The sequence below is a fragment of the Gloeophyllum trabeum genome (genome assembly GCF_000344685.1).
Source record: "Gloeophyllum trabeum ATCC 11539 unplaced genomic scaffold GLOTRscaffold_00008, whole genome shotgun sequence".
Lineage (NCBI taxonomy): Eukaryota > Fungi > Basidiomycota > Agaricomycetes > Gloeophyllales > Gloeophyllaceae > Gloeophyllum > Gloeophyllum trabeum.
In genome coordinates this window covers 956,632-980,077 of record NW_006920417.1, presented here as the reverse complement: position 1 = coordinate 980,077, position 23,446 = coordinate 956,632, and the positions used below count along the sequence as shown (strand labels likewise).

The following is a 23,446-nucleotide window of genomic DNA, read 5'->3' as shown; positions in this document are numbered from 1 at the left end:
AACATGTCGCGTGAGGCGTGGGAATTCCCGGGAACCTCCGAGCACCACCTGCCTAATAAGGCATGAACCACGTAAAGCCAGCGGAATAAGTGTCTGAACCCTCGTACACTGCGGTTCTGGTAGTCTCGTCCCCAGACGTTATAGAGGGGACTCAGCATGATCTGGTCGGAGTGCCAAAATCTTGTGCACTGTCCTCTCTATAATGTCTGGCGCATTTTGATTGTGAACTAGCACTTCCTGTCACAGCGTGACTCATCATGAGTAGTCCAAAATAGCAGACCTGCCAAATTGAGCACATTTTGGCTTCACCTGTCCTTTGAATCTGACATGCTTCCACTGAGTATCAGTTATGTATTGTACAGTAACATTACATTTGTATGGTACAGAAAAGAACAGATACTCGCAAACTCAGGATGTATGCTACTCAGAAATGGAGGACCGTGGCAATCACAATCCTCCGCCACACAGGGAGGCTGCACTGGTCAGGTCAATGAATAGTGCATATACTCTCCCATTATTCCAGGCTCAGATGCTTCTATTGAATGAGCTTCAGGGATGAGTGATGCGCGCTATGAATGGCATTGAATGCATGGTGCTCACATTCTGCCACAGATAAATTTAGGACAGCCCTATCACATGACCATGACCTATGACGGAAGTGCTAGTTCGCGATCGAAATGCACCAGACGTTATAGAGAGGACAGCACACAAGATATTGGCACTCTGACCAGATCAATCCAAATTTATAGCACCCATAGATTTCGACCTTTGCCTTAGCTGTCTTGGGAAAACACTCTATTTATGATAAGGATCAATTCCCCAAGAGGGATTTTCAATAGCTTCAAAATTGAAGGAGTTATAATTTTGGATACCTCCAATTTTGCCAGCTGACATAATATCAATTATGTAATCACCATATTGGGTAATATAGCTGCCTAATTTAGTATCTATGAATCAAACTGATGAGCCAAAGCTTCCGGAACATGCCTGTGGGATGTGTATTGCTTGGAACTGAATTGCCACACCTTCAGCTGGGTATCTTTAGCTCCCAGCCCTTCACGACAAGTGTCCATCGAATGGATCATGTGATGTTCCCATTGTCTCCAATTTGACCTGGACCATGGCCTTCGGAAGGTTTTCCTCCAGAGTGTCGAAGGTATAATAATACTATAATTGCAATTCTCTCGCAGATACTTCTTCACGGTGCCTCAGAAGAACTCAATGGGATTAAGTTTGCAGTGGAACTTTGGTAAGAATATGCACAGGTGTCTTCGACGCTTGATGACCTCTTGCACGAGCACGAGCAGCTGCATCCTTCTGCGCTTTCCTGCGAGGCGGCATAGCTCAGGCCAGTGTGAAGCTCCAGCTCAAAATTGTCGGGTAAATTGACTTATATTACTGGGAGCCAAGTTCAGCCCCGCCGTTGCACTATGCTACAATGCTAGACAATATATACCAAAACAAATACTGAAAATATGAATATAATATTTGTACCCAGATGGATTTTGCCGCTGTCCAAAAGTGGTGGTGACTAGGTGTCCCGCACCATTGGTATAATCAGGGGTACTGGTTGAAGCGGCGTGACAAGTCACTAGTCACGTGACACGCGACCTGCGCGACCATAACTGAACGCGTTGTGGAATCACATTTAGCCGTGCCATGTCTCTGCACTTACACCCACCAGATGATTTCCTTACTTTTCCCTATGAACTACCGTACGATATTCAGACAAGTCTGATGCAACACATTTACTCCTCCATCGAAGACCACCAGGTTTCCATTATAGAGAGCCCGACGGGAACTGTGCGTGAACCTCCATCAGTACGATGTGTGCTCACGCGTAAATCTAGGGCAAAACGTTAAGCTTGCTTTGCTCAAGCCTCACCTGGCTTTCGGATAATTTGATGCGCTCGCACAAAGCTATTATGGGTGGAGAGCAAGGTAAGTGTCCTCTCAAAATATCTACTAAAGGGTCACCTTCCAGCTTCTTTAGATCATGGCGACTGGGTCACTATTCAGGATCATAACAGACGTCAACGTGATCAGGAAAGGATAGAAAAGGAATACCAGAGGCGTCTCGCTGAATTACGGAAAAATGAACTCATACTTAGGAAAGCGTCGTCTGGAAGAGTGCATAAGAGGCGGGTACGCAGACATCTTTCGCCTGCGGATATGGACAGCTCAAGTTATTTCAGCGTGTCTCCGCGAATACGAGAGACAGACCCGCAGAAGACGAGTCCTTCCTACCGGATAACGTTGACACCTCCGATGTCAATGATAATATCAGTCCGGCCGTTCGTGCCCTCATGAAAAAGTGTCTGAATCTTTCATATACCCTGACCTCATACTGATGGGCTCTGTAAGGGTTTCCCAGAACAATGAGGAGGAGCCCAATCCTGTGCCCATACCTACAAAAATATATTATGCTTCCCGAACACATTCTCAGCTTTCTCAAGTTTTATCCGAGCTTCGAAAACTGAAACACTCCGCGTTATCCATCCGACTGCGGTCTACTGCCGTGCTCGATACCAGTGAGTATCTCGACTCAAGACTGCACAGTTAGAATTTTCACTTGCCTTGAAATAGATAACCTCGACGAAACAGAAACAGATACGACCAGCATCACGAAGACAACTGCTCTTGGCTCGCGCAAGCACCTATGCATCAACGAGGAAGTGAAACGGCTTAGGGACATTGACGAAGCCTGCCGGGAGATGCAGTCTGGTAAGACGTGCCTCGATACGCTATACGTGCGCCTTCGATTTATTGTGCACTACCACAGACACCAGCAGCAAACGATGCCCCCACCTCCCATCTGGCGACGATCGCACAAGGCTGATGGAACTCAGAGATCATATCCTGGTGAGCAGCGGGCTGGGATAGGCCAGCATGATCTGACATTCTTGCTCAGGCATCTCCCAAAGATATTGAAGAATTGGTGGAGATCGGGCAGTCGCTAGGCACGTGCCCTTATTTCGGGTCCAGGGAGGCAATCCCACAGGCAGAGGTAGGTGGTGTCTTCTTTCGAAAGATCAGCCGACTCAATATTTCGTGCCTTGGTCAATGGATACACTTCAGCTCGTACTACTGCCGTACAACCTCCTGCTCGATAAGACAGCGCGAGAAGCGCTGAAGATTGATCTAACTGACCAGATTGTTATTATTGACGAGGCTCACAGTACGCGTGACCCGACTTGTTCTATGTCGCCGCTGACCGGGAAGTGACCCTAGATCTTATATCGACGCTCCTTTCCCTGGCGACTATATCGCTCTCCTTCCGTCTATTATCCACTTGTTCAGAGCAACTTCGGATATATTTCACGAAATTCCGGACTCGCCTCACGTCGCACCACGCTCTACATCTCAAACGATTGATGATTCTACTGGATGCTTTACGATCCCTACTGTCATCTAGCTCGACTCAGAAAGATACGACGCAAGTCCTGACTGTTGGTGAATTTACTCGTAGTCTAGGCCGCAAGGTGGAGGGCGTGAACTTCGCTGAGGTGGAAACTTATTTACGTTCCAGCAAGGTGAGACCCACTCGCCTCCGGTGCCAGGTGTTCTGAAGGGTATCTCTCGTAGATAGCAAGAAAAATAAGTGGCTACGCGGATCAGGTGTCTCAGGATACCACGACGGCAGGTACCTACCCTCTACTGTGATACTTGCGAAGGACCTGATGATCGTCCACAGGTCTGCCCCACGCGAGGGGAGGCGCTCTTCCTCCCCTGTATGCAGTAGAATCGTTCCTAATGGCCTTAAATAACCCAAGCGAGGGTATGTCTCCTCACGGTGCACAACGCATGTCGGAACACTTACGATTCTACCGGCAGATGGTCGAGTCACTATATCAGGATCCAAAGTAGAGGAGTCCGAGATCAAGTACCAACACCTCAACCCGTCGACCCACTTCATCGAGGTTATCGACTCTGCTCGTTCGGTCATTCTCGCCGGTGGTACAATGTCACCGGTGAGTTTCATGCATACTATCTCATGCCCGACATGGTGTGAGATATCTCTCAATAGATGTCAGATTTCACCCATCAGCTGTTCTCCCACATACCTTCGGAGCGGATATCCACGTTCTCCTGCGGCCACGTTATACCGTCTACGAATTTACAGACACTTATACTAAAGAAAGGACCAGCGGGCGGAGATCTGCTTTTCAAGTATGACCAGCGAAGCAACACGGCTTTGGTACGTATTAACGATTCCACGTACATGATCAATCCGCTGAATCGTCCGACAGGTTGCCGAGTTGGGTCAAATCATCTCCAACTTCACAAACGTCATATCAGGCGGCATGGTGATTTTCTTTCCTTCGTACAGCTTCCTTGACAAAGTCAAGGTAGCTTGGACAGAAAGCAAGCTCCTTGATAAGATAGCCGCGAAGAAGAAAGTTCGTTCCGTGATTGGTCCCTAAGCACCGTACTGATCTCACACAAGATATTCTATGAGCCCCGCGATAACGGAGATGTCGATGCAGTCCTGCAGGAGTATACAAGACATGTGTATTCAGGGGTATTCACATTCTCCGACTGCTGCATTGCTCGTAGACTGACGACTTGGTAAAGGTGACTGCGGCGAATGGTAGGAAGCCCGGCGCATTAATGTTCGCAGTCGTCGGGGCAAAGCTCTCGGAAGGTCTCAATTTTTCGGACGATCTGGCACGAGCCGTGCTTGTGGTTGGCTTGCCCTTTGCGAACTTAAATTCCCCGGAGTTGAAAGAACGTTTGAAATACGTGAAGGCCCTGCAGAGCAAGGGGGTTATCAAATCGGATGATTCTAGCGGTGCCAGAGATGCCGGAATGGAGCTATATGAGAACATGTGCATGAATGCCGTGAATCAAAGCATCGGTGAGTAACCGGCCTTGAGACGGTTCTCGTAGGCTCGGCTCTGCGACTGAACATATATTCAGGACGAGCTATCCGGCACCGTGGCGACTGGGCCTCCTTAATCCTGGTCGATTGTCGCTATGCGTCCCCTCGGATACGCAAGAAACTCCCCAAGTGGATCGGCGATACCACGCTGAGCTGTGAGACGTTCGGACAGGCAATGAAGGAACTGGGGGCATTCTTTCGTCAGAAGCGGGGTTGACAGTACTAGTCCCACGAGCTTATAAGAGTTGCGAGTTGTATTTTCATGTTTTGACGCGCTATAGCTACATCCGGTATTTTTATTTTGGCCCCGTATGTATGTTACTGTACACTGATACGCTCTTGGAAGGCCACAGCGCTGTGGCAAGTAGTTGTGGCATGTAAAGCCGATCCGCCCTGCTTCTTCGGATCTTGATCTTGATCTGCCATGGTCCTGTGACGTCATCGGAGAACACCAGCGGAAAGCAGTTACAGGAAATCCAACAGCCTAGTTTCTAGGGATACAATGCGGAAGAAAATGAAAGACTGCGAGCGGTAATGGGAAACGGAAAGGAGGAAAAGGAACAATTAGTTACATGTTCGACAGAGGTATGCAAGTATCGTATCGACTGCTGGGGGGTCGCGATCTGCGGTCATGCCCTTCTGTACGGCATTGCCCAGTCGAGGATTTGGCCTCCCTGCAAATCGCGCTGACACCAGTTGCCGGAACGGCTCAGATAAATAGGATCTGCCTGAAATCGCCTTACGAGTCGACCTCTTCATCGACTGAGTTTTCGCGGTACCAGTTCCTCAACCACTTCTCCGCAGCTGCGTACTCGACCTTCACTTGTGACAAGAGGGGCTTGATCTTCGAGAGAGCAGATTCTTCCGTCAAATCCTTGTTCGATTCTTCGTCTCGCAGCTGACCGTAGTGCTGAATCTTTTCGCACGAAGCTTGCACCTTGGTCACGCCCAGCGCGGCCGATGATCCTTTCAAGAAATGTCCGAGCGACGACAGCTTCGCCAAATCCTTCTTCTCGCTGTACCAGGTTTAGAGAATGCAAATTAAATATACGACACAGTACTCACAAGGCTTCGTCCATCTCTTTGAAGGTAGAGCTTGCCTGACCAAAATATGCCCAAGCCATCCCGCGAGAGAAGTCGTGTGTCTCATCTTCGTCCAGATCGAGGATTTGGTGGAAGGTCTCCATATCTATTGTCGCTGTAGCATCATCTTCAGGCTTCAATTTGAATTAATACCCGGCAGATCAGACGTAGATCAAGAGACACGGCCAAGCAAATATCTGGATTCAGCCCAGAGTACAACACGAATCTCAAAGATCACAGGAGCTCACCTGCGCAGAATCGGCGTCAGACACGTCTGCCTCGAGTTCCGGCGTCTTCCCGGCTGCGATGGCTGCAGAGGGCTCTACAGAAGGTGATCGGAGCCTGGACTCAGCGGGTTTGGCGGGTTTCGAGTCGGGAGGGATGGACGCGCGCGCTGAAGGCTCCTCTGAGACGTGGCGAGAGGGGGTCGAGGCGACACGAGCAGGCTCTGGCGTTTTGGCAGCCATGACGGGTAGCAGAGAGAAGGAGGCGGCGACGGAGGCAGCTGCAACGGAGTGGCTGATTATCAACGGAATATATTCGGCCAGCGCCGTAAATGGACTTTGTCGCCACAACCCTAAGTACCAAGCGCGGTCTCTGTTGTACAGCCGCTGCTACAGCCGAAAGACGTCGATAGACTGCCCTGCAAGTCTCTCGGGCCCAGCAATCATTCACCGTTTTGCCAGATGACGTGAATGCAACCCCTTTCTCACAACAGCACGGTCCGTATGTTCTACCGACAGTTGACTTACATGACCTGTTATGCTAATCGAGGTCATCATACCTTTCCCTCGCTGCTCTCCCACCTTGTTTACGTGCGGCATTCCTACCTTATCTATTGATCTTGCATCCCCAACCTTATTTTGCATAAACATCAGGCACGCTCATATGCATAGCTTCCCCCACGAGGCGTCAACCGTCCCAGGAGCCGCCTCGGACGGCTCGGACGAGTTACCGACGTCAGACGATTCGCTGGGACCTGAGATCTGCGATCTCCTCCTGGCTGTAACCCAACTCTTCCAGGACCTATCTGTCTAATGAGTGACGCTCGAATTGATCAATCGTGATAATCGACTTGCCTCGGTCGTGTGCTGCGACAGCCAAGGTGGCGGCCGTCTTACGGGCATCCTCTTGCCATTGTACGATACAGCAGGAGCAACTAGCTTGATATCACCTGCTCTGGGGTGCTGTCCCTACGTTTCAACATACCCTTTCGAGCGGCTATAACAATCACGTACTTTAACATCAACTGTGATACCACGCGCGACTGCTTGAGGGTGCTCAAACGTCTGCTTGATATTGTTGATGGGCCCAAAAGGAATTCTACCCCACACGTCGTAATTGTCTCCCCCATTAAAAATCTCGCGGACTTACCCTAAGCCCGTGAATTCCTTCAGCCAGTGATCTCTGTCGTGCTCCATCAGGACATCGGTGATGCACTGAACGATCTTCGCTCGGTTCGCTACCCGTGCAACGTTCGTAGAGAACTTAGGGTCATTAACGAGCTCCGGCTTCTTGAGGATCTTCTCCGCGAGCGTTTTGAACTACGTATCGAAGCAGCCCAGCAGGTACAATGACATCAGTCAGAAGAGTAGATGACACAACGGGACCGACCTGTTTGTCGTTGCCGGCTCCAATCATGAGGAAACCATCCCTGCAGGGGAAGACCTGGTAGGGCACGATTGATGGGTGGGAGGTGCCATGCCGTCCGGCTTCTTTACCAGCAATTAGATAATTAGATGCGATATTCGCCAGGCCGGCTATCTTTCAAGCTCTACGAATGAGTCAAGACAGCCGCACAATACGTGTAGCGTGTTGGTACCTGGGTTTCGAACAGGTTGCAGTCGATCCAGACACCCTTGCCCGTCTGCTGGCGCGAAAGCAATGCGGCCATGATTGCACCGTGCGCGTATAGACCTGTGGCAATATCCGTCGCGGCAACGCCGACCTTACAAGGCGGGCCATCTGGTTCTCCTGTGCTGCAAAACTCGACTGTAAGGTTCAGGAACGCCGACCAGTTTGGACACTGACATATGCATGAGACCGGCCTCTGCCTCCACGATCACATCATAACCAGCAGCTGTCCGATACGGACCAGTCTGACCATACCCTAGTTTCTGTGAGCAATGGGGACACATGCAGATAAAGACCTTCGCAGCACACCAGTTATGGAGGCATATATCAGTCTGGGATTGAGCTTATGGCACTGCTCCCAGCCCAACCCCATGCTTGCTAGCTTGCCAGAGATGAAGTTCTCGACGAGAACGTCGGATTGTTTCACTAGTCTGTGTAAGACTTCCAATCCTTTCGGCTGCTTGAAGTTGACGGTAATCGAACGCTTGTTGCGGTTCACGGCAAGGAAATACGCCGACTCGGGGGGAAGATGCGCAGCCTCGGGAGGTCCACCGTCGGGCGGCAGTGGTGCAGATGGAGGATACCATGACCCTACGAGGCGCGTCTCGACATGAGACGGACTGTGTGTGGGCACACGCGGTGCTGCTTATTCAGCACTCACTCGTGTCATCGCCCTTGCTTACTTCTTCGACCTTGACAACGTCTGCGCCTAAGTCGGCGAGGAGCATGGTCGACGTGGGACCGGCGAGCACCCTGGTTAGATCCAAGACTTTTATACCTTTCAAGGGCGGAGGAATTCCACCGGGGGTGTTTTGGACATTATTTCCCGAGTTGTAACACCGTCCCAGACGCGACCTGAGTAGCAAACGCGGTCCCGTCGCTGTCAGGACATGTCTCCCAGCAGGACTGCGAGCTGGATAACACGCTAGCATGCGTGCAGAGTGTGGGCAGGACAATCCAGGATTGGTGGCTGCTTACAGTGCAGCGATGATGCATGGGAACGCGGGCCATGCCGGACTGTGCCGAGGAGGGGTCGGCAGGCGCGCTGGGCATTGCTTCATCCTCAACGTTGTACCAATCAACTTTGCTCAAGCAGGCGACCGACGCGACGGAGGCGGGACCCTTCCCATCCATCTTGCTTGCTTACCACCATGTTGTCAAGGCAGGTCTTCAGGCGCTTTCCGCACTCAGTGCCGAGGACCAGGCTAGTCCGCGCTGTCCCGTCAGCTCTCCATCGTGAACTGGCGACCGCGGCGCCGCCGCCTTCGCCCAACGACCCGTTCGCGAATGGCACGAATGCGTACTACATCGAGGAGATGTACCGACACTGGAAGCAGGACCCGAAGTCGGTACACGTATCCTGGGATGTCTACTTCTCCGGCATGGAGAAGGGTCTCCCGAGTCATAAAGCCTTTCAACCTCCACCACAGTTGATTTCTCCGCCCGCAGGCGGTGCGCCTGCCTTACACGCTGGCGTAGGAGGAGGAGAACTCGACGACCACTTGAAGGTGCGCATTTTTCTCCAAGTCCCGTCTCGCTGACAGTACTGAGCTATTCTTAGGTGCAATTACTTGTCCGCGCATACCAAGTGCGAGGACACCACATTGCGGAGCTGGACCCACTGGGAATCCTGGATGCTGACTTGCAAGATGTGCACCCGCCTGAGCTCGAGCTCAGTCATTTCGGTTTTACCGAACGCGACCTCGATAAGCAGATTACCCTCGGCCCCGGGATTCTCCCTCATTTCGCCACAGAAAACCAGAGAACTATGTCGTTGCGGGATATCATCAGAATCTGCAAGCGTATATATTGTACGTAGGGCAGTTCTTCCTTGTCACTCTTACGCTGAAGGCGTTATTAGGCGGTGCCGTCGGTATCCAGTATATTCACATCCCAGATAAGGACCAGTGTGACTGGATTCGGGAACGCATCGAGATCCCGAAGCCTTGGAACTACACCGTCGAGGAGAAGCGCATGATTCTTGACCGGCTGATCTGGTCGGAGTCATTCGAGAAGTTCATCGCTAGCAAGTTTCCCAATGAGAAACGGTTCGGTCTGGAGGGGTGTGAGGCTCTGATTCCAGGAATGAAGGCTTTGATCGATCGGTCCGTCGACCATGGCGTGAAGCACATCACGATCGGTATGCCTCATCGTGGCCGTCTGAATGTACTCGCGAACGTGGTGCGGAAGCCCATAGAGGCCATCCTCAACGAGTTCACCGGAACTGCTGATCCCGATGATTGGCCTGCTGGTGATGTGAAGTACCACTTGGGTGCCAACTATGTTCGTCCGACACCGTCCGGCAAGAAGGTCTCTTTATCCCTTGTCGCTAACCCGTCACATCTGGAAGCCGAGGACCCGGTCGTCCTCGGTAAGACCAGGGCCATCCAGCACTTCGAAAACGATGAAGCAACCCATGCTACCGCGATGGGTGTCCTCCTTCATGGTGATGCTGCGTTCGCCGGCCAGGGTGTTGTGTATGAGACCATGGGCTTCCATAACCTTCCCAACTATGGTACTGGAGGAACCATCCACATGATTATCAACAATCAGATTGGGTTTACAACTGATCCCCGGTTTGCTCGGTCCACACCCTACCCATCTGATATTGCGAAGGCGATCGACGCTCCCATTTTCCACGTAAATGGCGATAACGTCGAAGCCGTCAACTTTGTCTGCCAGCTCGCCGCAGACTGGCGTGCCAAGTTCAAGAAGGATGTCGTGATCGACATCGTCTGCTACCGGCGTTATGGACACAATGAGACCGACCAGCCCAGCTTCACGCAGCCGCGTATGTACAAGGCTATCCAGAAGCAGCCGTCTCCTTTGACCAAGTACACCAAGTTCTTGGTTGACCGCGGGACGTTCTCGCAAAAGGACATCGAAGAGCACAAGAAGTGGGTGTGGGGAATGCTGGAGAAGGCAGCTGCGGGTGCGAAGGACTACGTTCCAACCAGCAAGGAGTGGCTGTCTGCGTCCTGGCAAGGATTCCCTTCGCCGAAGCAGCTGGCCGAGGAGACACTGCCCACTCGCCCTACTGGTGTGAAGGCGGAGACGCTGCAGCATGTTGGCAAGATCATCTCCTCCTATCCTGAAGGTTTCAACTGCCACCGCAATCTCTCGCGTATCTTGTCTGCTCGTGGCAAGACCATCGAGGAGGGCCAGAACATCGACTGGTCGACCGCGGAAGCGCTCGCTTTCGGTTCTCTTGTCTTGGAGAAGATCCATGTGCGCGTATCTGGCCAGGATGTCGAGCGTGGAACTTTCTCGCAACGTCACGCTGTCTTGCACGACCAGGAGAACGAGTCGCAGTACATCCCGCTGAACAACTTGGGTTCGAACCAGGCTCGCTTTGTCATCTGTAACTCGTCTCTGTCGGAATTCGGCTGCCTCGGTTTCGAACTTGGTTACTCGCTCGTGTCGCCGGACGCTTTGACTATTTGGGAAGCTCAGTTCGGTGACTTTGCCAACAACGCGCAGTGCATCATTGACCAGTTCATAGCTTCTGGTGAACGGAAGTGGCTGCAGCGTACCGGCCTTGTCATGAGCATGCCCCACGGTTACGATGGTCAGGGTCCTGAGCACTCAAGTGGAAGGATCGAGCGGTTCCTGCAACTCTGTGATGACCACCCCAATGTTTTCCCTACACCGGAAAAGATTGAGAGGCAACATCAGGATTGTAACATGCAAATTGTCTACCCAACGTAAGTCGTATCTGACTGCGATCCCACAATATATATTGACGATGTTCTCTAGGACCCCCGCCAACTACGTAAGTATTCTTTGGACCAAATCATAGGCTAAACACTAACGTGCTGTTCCTTTAGTTCCACGTCCTTCGTCGCCAGATCCACCGTGACTTCCGGAAACCGGTTAGTGTGGCTGTATCCCTTCATTATTCGTCTCGCTCATTAGTTACTTTTCTGTTATTAGTTGGTCGTCTTCTTCTCGAAGTCCCTTCTCCGTCATCCGCAGGCGCGTTCCACGCTCGATGAACTCACGGGTGACTCGCACTTCCTCCGGTACCTTCCCGAGGCGCAGCCCGATTCGCTTAATCCACCAGAGCAGATCAGGCGTCATATTCTGTGCACAGGTATGCTCTATCGTTGTAGTAGTTCGTGTACTCGGTGCTGATCTATTGCGCTCTATAGGTCAAGTGTACCATGCCCTTCTGCAGGAGCGTGAGCGTAGGGGTATCAAGGATGTTGCCATCAGTCGACTTGAGCAGCTCTCGCCGTTCCCGTATGATTTGGTAGGTCCACACTCTACGGTGTAAACATCCAGCTCTAACTTCGTACTAGATCACCCCCGACCTTGACAGGTACCCCAACGCCGACCTGCTTTGGTGCCAGGAAGAGCCTTTAAATAACGGTGCTTGGACTTACGTTGGTCCTCGCATCTTGACTGCCGCGAACGAGACCCAGCACCACAAGGGCAAGTACCCCTTGTATGCCGGCCGTGACCCAACAAGCTCCGTCGCCACTGGTAGCAAGGTACGTTTAGGAAAAATTAACGCTGGATTCATTACTGACTTGGCAACCTAAGGTTCAACACAAGAAAGAGGTTGAAGCCTTCCTCAACGCTGCCTTCGCTGAGTGAAATATGGACTGTCCTATCTGCGCCTAGCATAATGCATTGCATCGTGAATCGTGTAACTCTTATATGGCTTCTTAGTGTCGATAATGAAAGTGGGGTTAGATCTCACTACCGTTCCTTACAATGAAAAGGGGTTTTGTCTTCCAGATCATGTTCGGCAATCCTACGAATGGTACAACGGACTCAATATCAATTGCTGCCAGCTGCGACTGTGGTGACTATTACTGAGGGATATAAACAAGTGTTGTTGTAATGTACAGATAGGTCGGCAGGATGACCGCGCCCCAATGATTATGCGAAGATAGTTTGTTTCTTTCTAGGCCGAGTGTCACCACCCGTGGGTTCGGTCTCTATTGGTTTGTCCTTAAAGTCAAGCAGACCATACAAGGATGCAATTTGGTCGCCCTACACGAATGATGTGAGTGAAGTGGCAGAAGACGGGCGTGGTCGGAACGAACCTTCTGTTCAAGGATGTCAATGACATCTCGCAGATGGTCCGCCAGTACGTTTCGTTTTGCTACATCCGAGGCGGGGTCCATGTCCTTATATTGGTCGGCCAGCTCCACGTATACGCTGAATGATGGCGCTGGTTAGGCCACGGTATTGCGGAGACACAACACGAGCTTACCCCTTGTAGTGTGTGAAGTCTTCTTCCAGTTCTCTTACAACACGTGCAAGCACGGTCTGAGGGGGCAAAGACTCGCGAGCTTCCTCTTCCTTGTTACGTTGCTTCGCGCGTCTGCGCTCGAATCGGGTGCGGAAGTTGAGAAACTCGTCTTCCACAGCTTCACCGCCGTCCGCAAACCCCTCATCGTCATCTTCGTATCTCCGATGAGTGTCCCTAGCTCGGGAATGGGGGCGGAAGCGCAAAGTCGGAGAGCCGGGACGTCGGCGGCGATGACAGACTCGACAGGTCTTCGCATTATGCTCGGGTGCAGAGAAGAATAGCCGCTCCAAGTACTCGCCACGGATCTGAGGGAATGGTGTTGCATCGACAGGACTGGCTTGCGCCGAGCCAGTATTACGGGCTGGCCTACGCGCAGCTGCGTGCCCAGGCGTAGGTGCAGCAGGCCGAGAAGGCCCAGCTATCCGACCACTATCTTCAGCGTTCACAGTGATAGGGGAATAGGGGCGCTGACGGTTGCTCGACCCAGCGGAGGTCAACTCCTCACCGATGCCAGAGTCTTGAGATCGGTTACTTGCACTATTGGGGCTGGAGCCTCTAGAAGACCTTGACTGGGAAGGGCCAGGAGTCGCAGAACGTGACTGAGACTGGGATAAGTTGGAACGGGTACGGGAGCCAGAGAAGGAAATGGGCGAAGCCGTGCGCTCGAAGCGCCGATCGGTCAAGTCTTCAGATATCCTCTCCACCTCTTGATTGCGGATGAATCTTCTTGAGCCTCCCTCCGGTGCGCCATAAGAACCAAGTGTCGCTCGATCCGTTGCAGATGTCCTGTCATATGGAGGTTGCACGGTGGAGGGGTACTCCGCACCAGAATCTCGTTCGGAATCCTGGTCTTCTTCTGGCTCGTCATCCTCGAGTGGTTCGGGCATCGCGACGTGTCCTGGCTCTTCTTCTTCCTGTTCCTGCTCTCTGTCCTGTTGCTCTTCATCCATATGCTCAGTAACATCCCGCGTCATCTCCTCGGTCACGTAGGACAATGAAGTGTGGCCTTGGGACTTCAGGATCCGCCTCTCCCTCAAACCTTCCTCCACAACCCCACGTAGTACCTCTATCTCTCCGGCAAGCCTCTCGACTTCTTCCTTTAGTCGGTCTACCTCTTCCACCTTCTCTTTCAGAGTACGAGAATCCGTCTCTCGCAGTGACCGCAACTCCATGAGTAGCTCCTGATGAGAGGAGAGTTCACCTGTAAGCCGAGACAGGTGTGTGCGTAACGTAGATATCAGAGCTTCCAGCGCTGCAGGTTACTCATCAGTAAAGGAAGTACAGGTAGGTCGTGGTTGACTAACCTTTCTTCTCCTCGATGATCTGCTGGTAACGCTTTTCATTTCCTTCAGGCATCGTTGAAGGCCCTGCAACAGGCTGCTTCGACCCCATGGCCTTGCTCTTTCCCTGCCGGTGCCGCCCACTATCTTCCAGCAACACAGTTCGCTCTCTTGCCGCTTCTCTTTTGCACGCATCTAGCTCTAACTCTAGCTCGCGTACTCGACGACGCGACACGCCGTTCTCGTCTTCGAGCCTAGCCAGCTTCGATTGGAGGTTATTCAGGACGCCTATCAGGCGAGCTACGCAGATGTCGCATATTGAGCATGGAAATGAGTACAACGTCGGTCACGGCTTACCTTCAGCTTCTGCAGCGGCATCATCGTCGACCTGGTATCCATAGTACTGAAGGCCAGGTTTTGCAGGCGACGCCACAGCGCTCGTTAGACCAGTGACATCAGGAAGTTGAACACCGCCTCTGGACATGTTCACCGCGGGGGAACGCGAAAAGGGAGCGGGTGAGTCGACTGCAGTGCGGGCAGCAGGTCTGGAGTCAGGGTGAGGATAGTTCGCCAGGTCCCGGAAGGGGTTTCTCTCCGTCCGCTCAGGTAAGCCAGTTTTCTTCGAGCGACGCTCATGAATAGTGCTTTGGGCAGTGACATTCGGGAGATACACCTCCCCCTCCCTGCCCTGTATGTCCCAGCGGCTTTGCTCTTCCTGTATCTCCTTTGCCAGCCCTTTCGCCAGTCTCGTGAAGTGGGAACCGCCGGTAGACGGGGTCGCGGTACGAGCCGGGCTATTCCTCGCTTGACGTGACTTGGTCGCAGCCCGGGGAGTACGCTCTGCGGGCGAGGGCGACGCAGGAACGGCAGATCGGTGTCGCTCGGAGATAATTTGTGGTTGCTGTGGCCTGTATTGTAACGACCTTACTCTGTCTCGTGAGGAAGATGATTCGGGCGAGGGCGAGAGGGCGCTCCGGGGACGCTTGGGCGAGAAGGCTAGTCGGGAAAGATGATCAGCTAGTTTGGGTCGTGGTGTGCCGCTTGCGTTGCGCGAGGCGTCGACGATGTGCTCAAGCTCCGCCGTGTCGTCCACCACCAGTGGGTCGAATGCGGACGTCTGTGGGGAGAATTGATAAGACAAAACGAGGATGGCGAATCCACGCGTGGCAGGTTATAGAGGTCGATGTGGAGACGTACAGTATTCCGAGATCCCGTATCAAAGATGCTCATCTTGCTATCCAATGCTGCTACCATGTCTTGGATTGGTCGATCCGGGTCGTACTCAGCACCACTCAAGCTGGGTTCTCTGCGGGCGCCGCGTCCTGCCAGACCAGCGCTCAACGTGAGAGCACTTGCGTGGTGTGCTGCCGTGGAGATGGTCTCGCCTCCGTAGGGGTTGGTGCCCTCGTCGTCGTCCACGGTGGGATATGACCAGGCACCCAGCTGACTGTGGCTGCCAGGTTCAAAGTCGTCTCGCGAGCGATAGTCAAGCGACAAGTACCCGTCCATGGGCGAAGGACCAGAGTGGTGCCTGGGATATTCGATAGAGTAGTCGCCGGTGCTATGATTGTCGTCGTCTGGTGTAGAAGAGAGATGCAAAGACAGGTCAGTGTGCTGTAGATTGTTCTCGAGCATGATGCGGTGGTGCTCCTGCGCGTCGCCGCGAATGCTGAACTCGAGATTGTCTGAAGCTCTTTTCATGGATGGGTGTGTCGCGGAACAAGAATAAAGTGAGAGGGCGAGCCAGACGAAATATAAGCGGCGGCGTCTCTGCGAGCAGCGCGCAAGTCGTGAGGCGCTCGCCCGCTTCTTCCCGCGTTCAACAGGACGCGCCGTCACGTGCACCGCGTCGCGTACGTAAGCAGGGCTGCACGTGAAGGCGAACCCTAACCCTACTTTTTTCGGCAACGCAACGCTAAGTCCTGGCTCTCGATCGTCTCGTCGCCACTGGACAGGGCATGGACGAACGACCGCACAAGGCACATAGAGCAGCTCAGTCTGGAGCGAAGGCGGAGAAGAAGAGTAAAGCCAAAGGAAAAGAGAAACAGAAAGGTTTCAACGAGAAGGTGCGTGACTCTTGCATGCAACATTACAAAAATACTTACGCGCTGCGCAGGCTTTCGCCCCAAAATCAGGTCGTCGAGCAGAACGTCAAGGTCGTAGAAATGTGGAACGCGACCAGACACGTCTCCATGTTCCCCTCGTCAACCGCACTCCTGACGATCAACCTCCTCCGGTCATCGTCGCTATAGTTGGACCTCCCGGAGTAGGTAAGACTACTCTCCTCAAGAGTCTGGTTCGGAGATACACCAAACAAACTCTCAACGACGTCAAGGGCCCGGTGACTGTTGTCAGTGGCAAGAACAAACGATTGACTTTCATCGAATGCAATAATGACCTCACGTCCATGATCGACATTGGCAAAATTGCGGACCTTGTCCTTCTCATGATTGATGGCTCTTTTGGCTTTGAGATGGTAGGCGAGGTCCGCATTTGGGCTGCGAAAAGTACAACTAATCCTCTTCCATAGGAAACGTTTGAGTTTCTCAACATCCTCCAATCCCACGGATTCCCCAAAGTCATCGGGGTCCTCACGCATCTCGATCTCATAAAAAAGGCAGCTACCCTTCGTGCAACCAAGAAGGCCCTGAAAAAGCGTTTCTGGACTGAAATTTATCAGGGCGCCAAGCTCTTCTACCTCTCAGGCGTGCTAAATGGGCGGTATCCGGATACCGAGATCCTCAACCTCTCCCGGTTCATCAGCGTCATGAAGTTCCGGCCCCTTGTCTTCCGCAACACACACCCGTACCTGCTCGCCGACCGTATTGAAGATCTGACGCCGCGCGAGCTCGTACGAACGACGAAAGGCAAATGTGACCGGACGGTGACGCTCTACGGATACCTGCGCGGGACGAATCTGAGACATGGGATGAACGTGCATATCCCCGGCGTCGGCGACTTGGGCGTGAAGAGCATCACGATGCTGGGCGACCCATGTCCGCTCCCTACAGCAGAGTCGGAGAAGCGCAGGAAGTTGAGTGAAAAGAAGAAACTGTTAGTGCACGCACCCATGAGTGATGTGGGAGGCGTGACGTATGACAAGGATGCGGTTTATATCAACGTCCCGGGAAGTTTCACCCGGGGTAACACAGACGGTACGTTACAGGCTGTTGTTCTGATAGAGTGCAGCATCGTTTAATCAGAGTCTGTTGCAGTTCCTCAGGGTGAAGGCGAGCAAATGGTGCTGGATCTTCAGGATGCGGGAGAGACACTGGAGGACGCAGTCGCCCGGAGTCAGATTAGGCTCTTTGGTTCATCGTCGAAACCCATCGTCGTGAACTCAGGAAACGATGACGAGGCATCTGACAGTGAAGGAAGCGAGGTTGAGTATCATGACGAGGAAGCAGAAGACGACTTTGGAGAGTACGGGAGCGATTCCGAAGGTGATGATGGCGACGATAGCTCAGCAATGGACGAGGAGGGGTGGGAGAGCGATGGAGACGGAGACGGAGATGAAGCGGAGGGACAATCCCATGACCGAGGGCGTTCCGGTCCTCGAAGAGGCATGCGTACCATGCGAGACTTGCCATCGACGGACCCTAAACGTGGAGACGTGGAGTACGCCGAGAGTGACTCTGATCTTGGGGACCTTGACGAGGAAGAAGCCGGGAGAAGGATGTCATTTGAGGAGGATGAGGCACTGGATCAGAATGAGGATGATGAGAGCGACGCGGAACAGGAAGTGCCCCGGTGGAAGGAGAATTTGGCTTTGAAAGCTTCGGAAGCCTTCGATTCACGGCGGAAGAGAGCGAAGGACTGGATGAAGCTCATATATATGAGTGAACTATCCCCTGAAGCCATATTACGCGACACGTCCTCGAAGGATTCAGCAGAGAATCATGAAGGGGAAGAGGGAGACGAGGAGTTCTTCCACGTCAAGAAGAAGTCGGACCCTCTCGCAGATGCCGATGAGGACATGGACATGACGAAAGAGCCAGTTGATCCACAAGAGCTGAAGCAATGGGAAGACGAGGAGCTTCTCAATTCGTTGCGTCGATGTTTCATCACTGGTGGCGTCCAAGGTGACGAGGATACAGGTGCAGCAGCTGACGACGGGTACGAAGACCTCGATGGCGATTTCGAGGACTTAGAGGCTGACGGCGATGCCGCTTCTGCTGAAGTTGATGCTCCCGAGGATCCTGAGGCAGCGAAGGCTGCTGAGCTCGCGGCAAAGAAAGAGGCCCTTAAGCGCAAGTTCGACGAACAGTACGACGACCCCGAGGCATCGAAGATGGATTTCTACGAGGAGAAGAAGGAGGAGATGGCACGCCAACTGCAACTCAATAAGGCCGAGTTCGAAGATGTCGACCCGGAAGCCCGCGCCCTCGTAGAAGGCTATCGACCTGGTACGTACGTGCGCCTGGAGTTGACGGACGTTCCCTGCGAAATGATTGAGAACTTCGACCCTCGGTACCCGATCATTGTTGGAGGCCTACTGCCGTCGGAGGTGCGCTTTGGCTTTATTCAAGTCCGCATCAAGCGTCATCGGTGGTATACCAAGACATTAAAGACCAATGACCCGTTGATCTTTTCGCTCGGATGGAGGCGATTCCAGACTGTGCCGATTTACTCCCTCGACGACCATTCCATCCGTATGCGCATGCTGAAGTACACTCCTGAGCACATGCACTGTTACGCGACGTTCTACGGACCCGTAGCAGCTCCTAACACGGGCTTCTGCGCGTTCAATTCGCTTTCAGGGGAGGTCTCGGGATTCCGCGTGTCCGCTACAGGTGTTGTCTTGGACATAGACCGTTCAGTGAAGATTGTGAAAAAACTGAAGCTGACCGGCGTGCCGTACAAGATATTCAAGAACACTGCTTTCGTCAAGGACATGTTCAATTCGTCTTTGGAGGTTGCTAAATTTGAGGGTGCTAACATCAAGACGGTGTCTGGCATTCGCGGACAAATCAAAAAGGCTCTCGCTAAGCCTGAAGGTGCCTTCAGAGCGACCTTCGAGGACAAAGTCCTCATGAGCGGTAAGTTCGCAAACATGTGTGTTACCCGCTAATTTTGCTGATCGTGTTGCTACACCAGATATTGTTTTCCTCCGAGCATGGTATTCCATACAGCCCCGCAAATTCTATAATCCTGTCACGTCCCTGCTGTTGTCGGACAAGTCACGTTGGCAGGGCATGCGACTCACCGGCGAAGTCCGTCGAGAACAAGGGCTTCACGCCCCAGTCAACGCAGACTCGACCTACAAGCCAGTGCAACGCCCTCCCCGTCGCTTCAATACGTTGAAGATTCCTCGTAAACTCCAAGCGAGCTTGCCGTATGCGTCGAAGCCTAAGCTCATGAAACCACAGCACAAGCAGACGTATATGCAGAAGCGTGCTGTCGTATTGGAGCCTGAGGAGAAGAAAGCCATCGCTCTCCTGCAGCAGATCCGTGCATTGAGAAAGGACCAAGTTGCTCGACGTCGCGAGAAGCAGCAGGAGAGGAAGGCTGAGCGGATGAAGAAGATAGAGAAGGAGGAGAGTAAGAAGCTCGAGAAGGATAAGGAAAAGAGGAAGGAAATCATGCGAGTAGCGGGCATCAAGAGTAAACGGGAAACGGAAAGGGAGGAGGGCGGTGGGAGCAGGAAACGACGGAAGACATAGTTCCCCAATACGACGCCAGTTAGTCCTGCTGTCTCATCTTCACATCCTGTACCCTTACTCTCGTGTATTGCTGCGCTTTCGCTAATTTATTGGTCTTCTTACTGCCTCGAAGGTTGACGAATATCATACAGTATTAAATAGCGCTGAACTGAAGCATCTACAAACGATCTTAATGCAATAAGTCAAGCAAAAGCAAAAGTCAACAATAAGAATAAGTCGTTAAGGTCATGAACTCGTAACAAACGTCGCGTAAGTCCGCCGAACCGATAAATAATCTCTCCCGAGTCCAGTAAGTATATCACCTCGTCTCCTGCGCTGCCTTTGCCTTGACGTCTCTCCAAAACGCGTCCCATCTTACACCCTTGTCTGCCGGTGAACTCGGCAGAACTTCGTCCGCGCCATCCCCAGGCAAGACGTGTGTTGATGTCAGGGAAGCGGAGCCGCCAGCCCCATACACGGCCTGTTGAGCAGCGGCAATTCTGTCGACGGCCTTGATGAGTGAGGGGGTCATAGGCACGGCACCCGGAGGAGGGACCAATTCATTCCGGCCAACGGCCGTAGCCTGCGAGCTCGATACACTACCTTTACTTCGAGAACTCGAGCTGTTAAGTGAGGCGCGCCTGATGAATTCGGGACTCCAGCCAGGGCTATGCCTTTCTTCCTCCCTCTGCAATCGTTCCTTTGCCGCACTGACGGTCACGTCTTCCTCATAGTCCGAGTACTCGGGTATATCGTTGCGAACAGTCAACGACTTGCCGATCCTCTTCTTCTCCTTCTCCATGTCGAGCTCCTCGACAGCAGTAGTTCCGGAGCCCACGCTCGCAGTCTTTTTCAGCACAAACCCCGTTGGACGAGGCGGTTCAAGAGGCTTCTTCTTCAGGTCATATGAGTCGTCCTCCGAATCGCTGGAGAGCTCATCCACTGCGAGCGGTCGGAATTTGATCGCCTCCCGGGTGCGTTTCCCGTCAGTGCCGAGCCTCTTAGAGCTCGCTTTCCTGAGAAACGCCGGACGACGTTCATACTCGAAGATTTCATCCTGCCCTTTGGGGTCCATAATGCTCACAGACCGGTTCTTCTGCAACTTCCCAGCCATTGGACCAGGAGAATAAGGAGGAAGGAGGATATCCTTCTTCACGCCGTCATCAGCGAAGGAGACGTGATCTGAAGAGAATGCGCCTGGAGGGAATAGCGGGTCTTTGTCCTCGGCTGGTGAGGGGAACCACCTCGACCACGCTGATCGTAGTGGCTGAAACTGGCCCGCCCGATCTGCAGCGTTCGGGAGGTACTTGGTGTAGTTCGCCAGGTAGCTATCCCATTTCTATCACAGATCATTAGGATGATGCCGCCTGGGTTATGGACGCGAGACTGTAGCATACCTGATCAGGATTCTCGCCGAAGCGACGCTTCAAGAACCAGTCCACGACAATACCAGTCGCCAGGAACAGACAGTAACCAGCACTCAACCCTCGCTCTTTACTAACGCCCCAGCCGGGGCCATCGCTTACCCACAGTCGTTGCCAGACATCCGCCCAGGGCTCCACACCATTTAGTATGGCTATAGCTACAACCAAGCCGAACGCGCCGGTCGATGAACACGCGATACGAAGAGAGGCATGCCGAACTCGGGGAAAGGGGAGCAGTACGAGGATGGTCAAGATAGGAATGGACACGGACGGAAGGACGATGCGCGTTAGAAGAGATGGGTGGACGATCACTGAGAAGGAGAGAGCCAGAGTCGTGCTTCGTAAAGAATGGAGAGAGACGGGTGTGCGACCCGGATAAATCAGCCACTGCACTTGATATATTGAGACTAAAGGCTGACTCACCCGCCTGAGATGCCTGCAAAAAGAAGGGCGGTGTACTTCCAGCGGCCAGCAAGTATGGTCGTGACAACCGCTGAAAGCACCCATACGGCAAGGAACGACTTAGAATTTAAGGGAACTGAGGAGGATGTGTTCGGAATCAGCAGGGAGAGGAATGTCGAGCAGTGTACTGAAACCATCATGTTCCATGAGCAGAGACCTCAGCTCTCCATGACGCAAGGCACGTACCTCCAAAAGCGTAGCCTGAAGCCAATCCACCCAGGCCTCCTTCCAGTAACCAGACGAATCTCCTCTTCTTGGTGGGGATGTACGAAGAAGGCACATTCAAGTCAAGCGTGTCTCCACTGGGAGCGAATGTTCTCGTCCGATCCAAAGTCAGAAAGGCGCCGGCATAGGTAAGCAGAAAGGAGATAAACAAAAGAGGTAAAGCGTATGCAAGGGTATACGACGAGGTGGGGAGGAAGGACGTGAGAGTGCAGGACTCGGTGGTGTTAGCGGTAGTGGACATGATAAGGGTCGTGAGGGCGTGAAGTCGTGAATGAGGATTTCCAGTATGATATGACCGACTGACAGGCGGACGATGCACTCCTCGTCGTGCAGAACAGCGGCGACCGGCCGAGAGTGCGAGGACGAGGTCGTCTGGGTCGTCTCGTGCGATGAGGGCAGAGAAGTGCGTCCCGATTTGGAAACACCTCATTCAATCCAAAGGCAAGAGACACGGCTATCGAGGAGCTATGCAAAGGGCGAATTTCTTCCGTCTAGTACAAGGTTGTTATACAAGAGCTAGTATATAATCTCGATAGGCCAACGCGACACACCCATCCGAGAGAAATGGGTCCGATAACGTCTGTCATGGTTTCGCTATCCGGCAGGGGCAGGTGTCTCGAAGGACTGGCAAGTAGTATAGGTACAGAGAAACGTAATCACTTACGCTGCCTGGCAGTCCTCGTCGCAGTATTGGGCTTCGTTACACTTACAGCGATGCATACGTTTGTCCGTTCGCTCTTAGTACAACGGACACTTGTACCAGAAGCCGCCGATCATACATCTTGGGTCCTCCATACCGGCGACGCGCCCCAGATTGATCCATGTATCAAGAACATCGTGGGTAGTAGGGGGAAACCCAACAGCCCAGATGCACTGGAGTCGAGCGCGCGGCGCACCAGAGTAATGAAGATTTCGACTTCAGTCGAAAATGCATCACTATTCAGAGGGAAGTTTGCAATAAGCTCAGGGAATAAAAAGATATCGCGCTCCTGCTCATATACATCCTTAGTCTCCCGAAGTCAGACCGTATTGCCTCCCTTATAAGGCAGGTGGAGGGCGGTCGGCATATAACGGTCTGCTTCCAGTCGCGCCTGCCTTGGCTGGCTCACCGATTTCAACATCACGTGAATTGTCCCACGGCCTTTGCCTCTATTCTCTGCTCTACTTTCGCTGCCTGGATGCATAACCAGGATCTGTTTTGACTGCATCTACACTTGAATACCCTGTAATGGTACAGTTATGTGTTTTCATAGCATCAAAACACTCAGAAAATGCGAGAGGACCATGGCAAGAGTTGCTGACTCAGCGCCTCTGGCTCTTCCTAATTTGGA

The 23,446-nt window shown here is 52.8% G+C and overlaps 6 protein-coding genes across 6 annotated transcripts; 3 read left to right on the top strand and 3 right to left on the bottom strand.

Moving 5' to 3' along the window:
* Positions 1 to 1,659: 1,659 nt before the first annotated feature.
* Positions 1,660 to 5,099, top strand: GLOTRDRAFT_43065 (DNA repair helicase; the record flags this gene model as incomplete). Its single annotated transcript, XM_007868465.1, has 18 exons — positions 1,660 to 1,803; positions 1,851 to 1,929; positions 1,985 to 2,185; positions 2,230 to 2,314; positions 2,365 to 2,490; positions 2,564 to 2,731; positions 2,790 to 2,862; positions 2,912 to 3,007; positions 3,079 to 3,178; positions 3,232 to 3,533; positions 3,586 to 3,643; positions 3,695 to 3,778; positions 3,835 to 3,971; positions 4,028 to 4,198; positions 4,251 to 4,400; positions 4,448 to 4,510; positions 4,558 to 4,858; positions 4,921 to 5,099. 18 exons carry the CDS (start codon positions 1,660 to 1,662, stop codon positions 5,097 to 5,099), a joined length of 2,517 nt encoding a protein of 838 aa, XP_007866656.1.
* Positions 5,100 to 5,621: 522 nt separating this feature from the next.
* On the bottom strand, positions 5,622 to 8,751 carry GLOTRDRAFT_42893 (CoA-transferase family III; the record flags this gene model as incomplete). The annotated part of the gene is made up of 10 exons (XM_007868457.1): positions 5,622 to 5,898; positions 5,948 to 6,092; positions 7,041 to 7,152; positions 7,204 to 7,288; positions 7,340 to 7,509; positions 7,580 to 7,729; positions 7,788 to 7,944; positions 7,997 to 8,075; positions 8,129 to 8,410; positions 8,481 to 8,751. 10 exons carry the CDS (start codon positions 8,749 to 8,751, stop codon positions 5,622 to 5,624), a joined length of 1,728 nt encoding a protein of 575 aa, XP_007866648.1.
* A 136-nt stretch (positions 8,752 to 8,887) lies between these two features.
* Positions 8,888 to 13,122, top strand: GLOTRDRAFT_61995 (2-oxoglutarate dehydrogenase complex E1 component mitochondrial precursor). The gene is made up of 11 exons (XM_007868794.1): positions 8,888 to 9,327; positions 9,381 to 9,630; positions 9,681 to 11,523; positions 11,576 to 11,591; positions 11,647 to 11,691; positions 11,753 to 11,912; positions 11,971 to 12,071; positions 12,121 to 12,312; positions 12,365 to 12,820; positions 12,874 to 12,988; positions 13,044 to 13,122. Exons 1-9 carry the CDS (start codon positions 8,971 to 8,973, stop codon positions 12,416 to 12,418), a joined length of 3,018 nt encoding a protein of 1,005 aa, XP_007866985.1. The 5' UTR covers positions 8,888 to 8,970; the 3' UTR covers positions 12,419 to 12,820; positions 12,874 to 12,988; positions 13,044 to 13,122.
* Positions 12,707 to 16,063, bottom strand: GLOTRDRAFT_139237 (uncharacterized protein; the record flags this gene model as incomplete). Its single annotated transcript, XM_007868793.1, has 6 exons — positions 12,707 to 12,820; positions 12,874 to 12,988; positions 13,044 to 14,334; positions 14,387 to 14,662; positions 14,720 to 15,479; positions 15,560 to 16,063. The coding sequence occupies 6 exons, from the start codon at positions 16,061 to 16,063 to the stop codon at positions 12,707 to 12,709; spliced, it is 3,060 nt and encodes a 1,019-aa protein (XP_007866984.1).
* Positions 16,064 to 16,320: 257 nt separating this feature from the next.
* GLOTRDRAFT_106356 (DUF663-domain-containing protein) lies at positions 16,321 to 20,025 on the top strand (the record flags this gene model as incomplete). Its single annotated transcript, XM_007868792.1, has 6 exons — positions 16,321 to 16,428; positions 16,479 to 16,799; positions 16,893 to 17,517; positions 17,578 to 18,444; positions 18,466 to 19,401; positions 19,460 to 20,025. 6 exons carry the CDS (start codon positions 16,321 to 16,323, stop codon positions 20,023 to 20,025), a joined length of 3,423 nt encoding a protein of 1,140 aa, XP_007866983.1.
* GLOTRDRAFT_111384 (uncharacterized protein) lies at positions 19,775 to 22,541 on the bottom strand. The gene is made up of 4 exons (XM_007868791.1): positions 22,077 to 22,541; positions 21,852 to 22,017; positions 21,402 to 21,765; positions 19,775 to 21,343 (listed from the first exon to the last, which is right to left on the bottom strand). Exons 1-4 carry the CDS (start codon positions 22,354 to 22,356, stop codon positions 20,324 to 20,326), a joined length of 1,830 nt encoding a protein of 609 aa, XP_007866982.1. The 5' UTR covers positions 22,357 to 22,541; the 3' UTR covers positions 19,775 to 20,323.
* Positions 22,542 to 23,446: the final 905 nt, after the last annotated feature.

Bases quoted from the DNA above. Each gene is read 5' to 3' on its own strand.
- GLOTRDRAFT_61995 (XM_007868794.1), top strand. From the start codon at position 8,971: ATGTTGTCAAGGCAGGTCTTCAGGCGCTTTCCGCACTCAGTGCCGAGG. The intron at 9,631-9,680 runs GTACGTAGGGCA...AGGCGTTATTAG, and splicing joins AATCTGCAAGCGTATATATT to GCGGTGCCGTCGGTATCCAG. The intron at 12,072-12,120 runs GTAGGTCCACAC...ACTTCGTACTAG, and splicing joins CGCCGTTCCCGTATGATTTG to ATCACCCCCGACCTTGACAG.
- GLOTRDRAFT_111384 (XM_007868791.1), bottom strand. From the start codon at position 22,356: ATGTCCACTACCGCTAACACCACCGAGTCCTGCACTCTCACGTCCTTC. The intron at 22,018-22,076 runs GTACGTGCCTTG...TGATGGTTTCAG, and splicing joins TTCAGGCTACGCTTTTGGAG to TACACTGCTCGACATTCCTC. The intron at 21,766-21,851 runs GTGAGTCAGCCT...TTCTTTACGAAG, and splicing joins TTTGCAGGCATCTCAGGCGG to CACGACTCTGGCTCTCTCCT.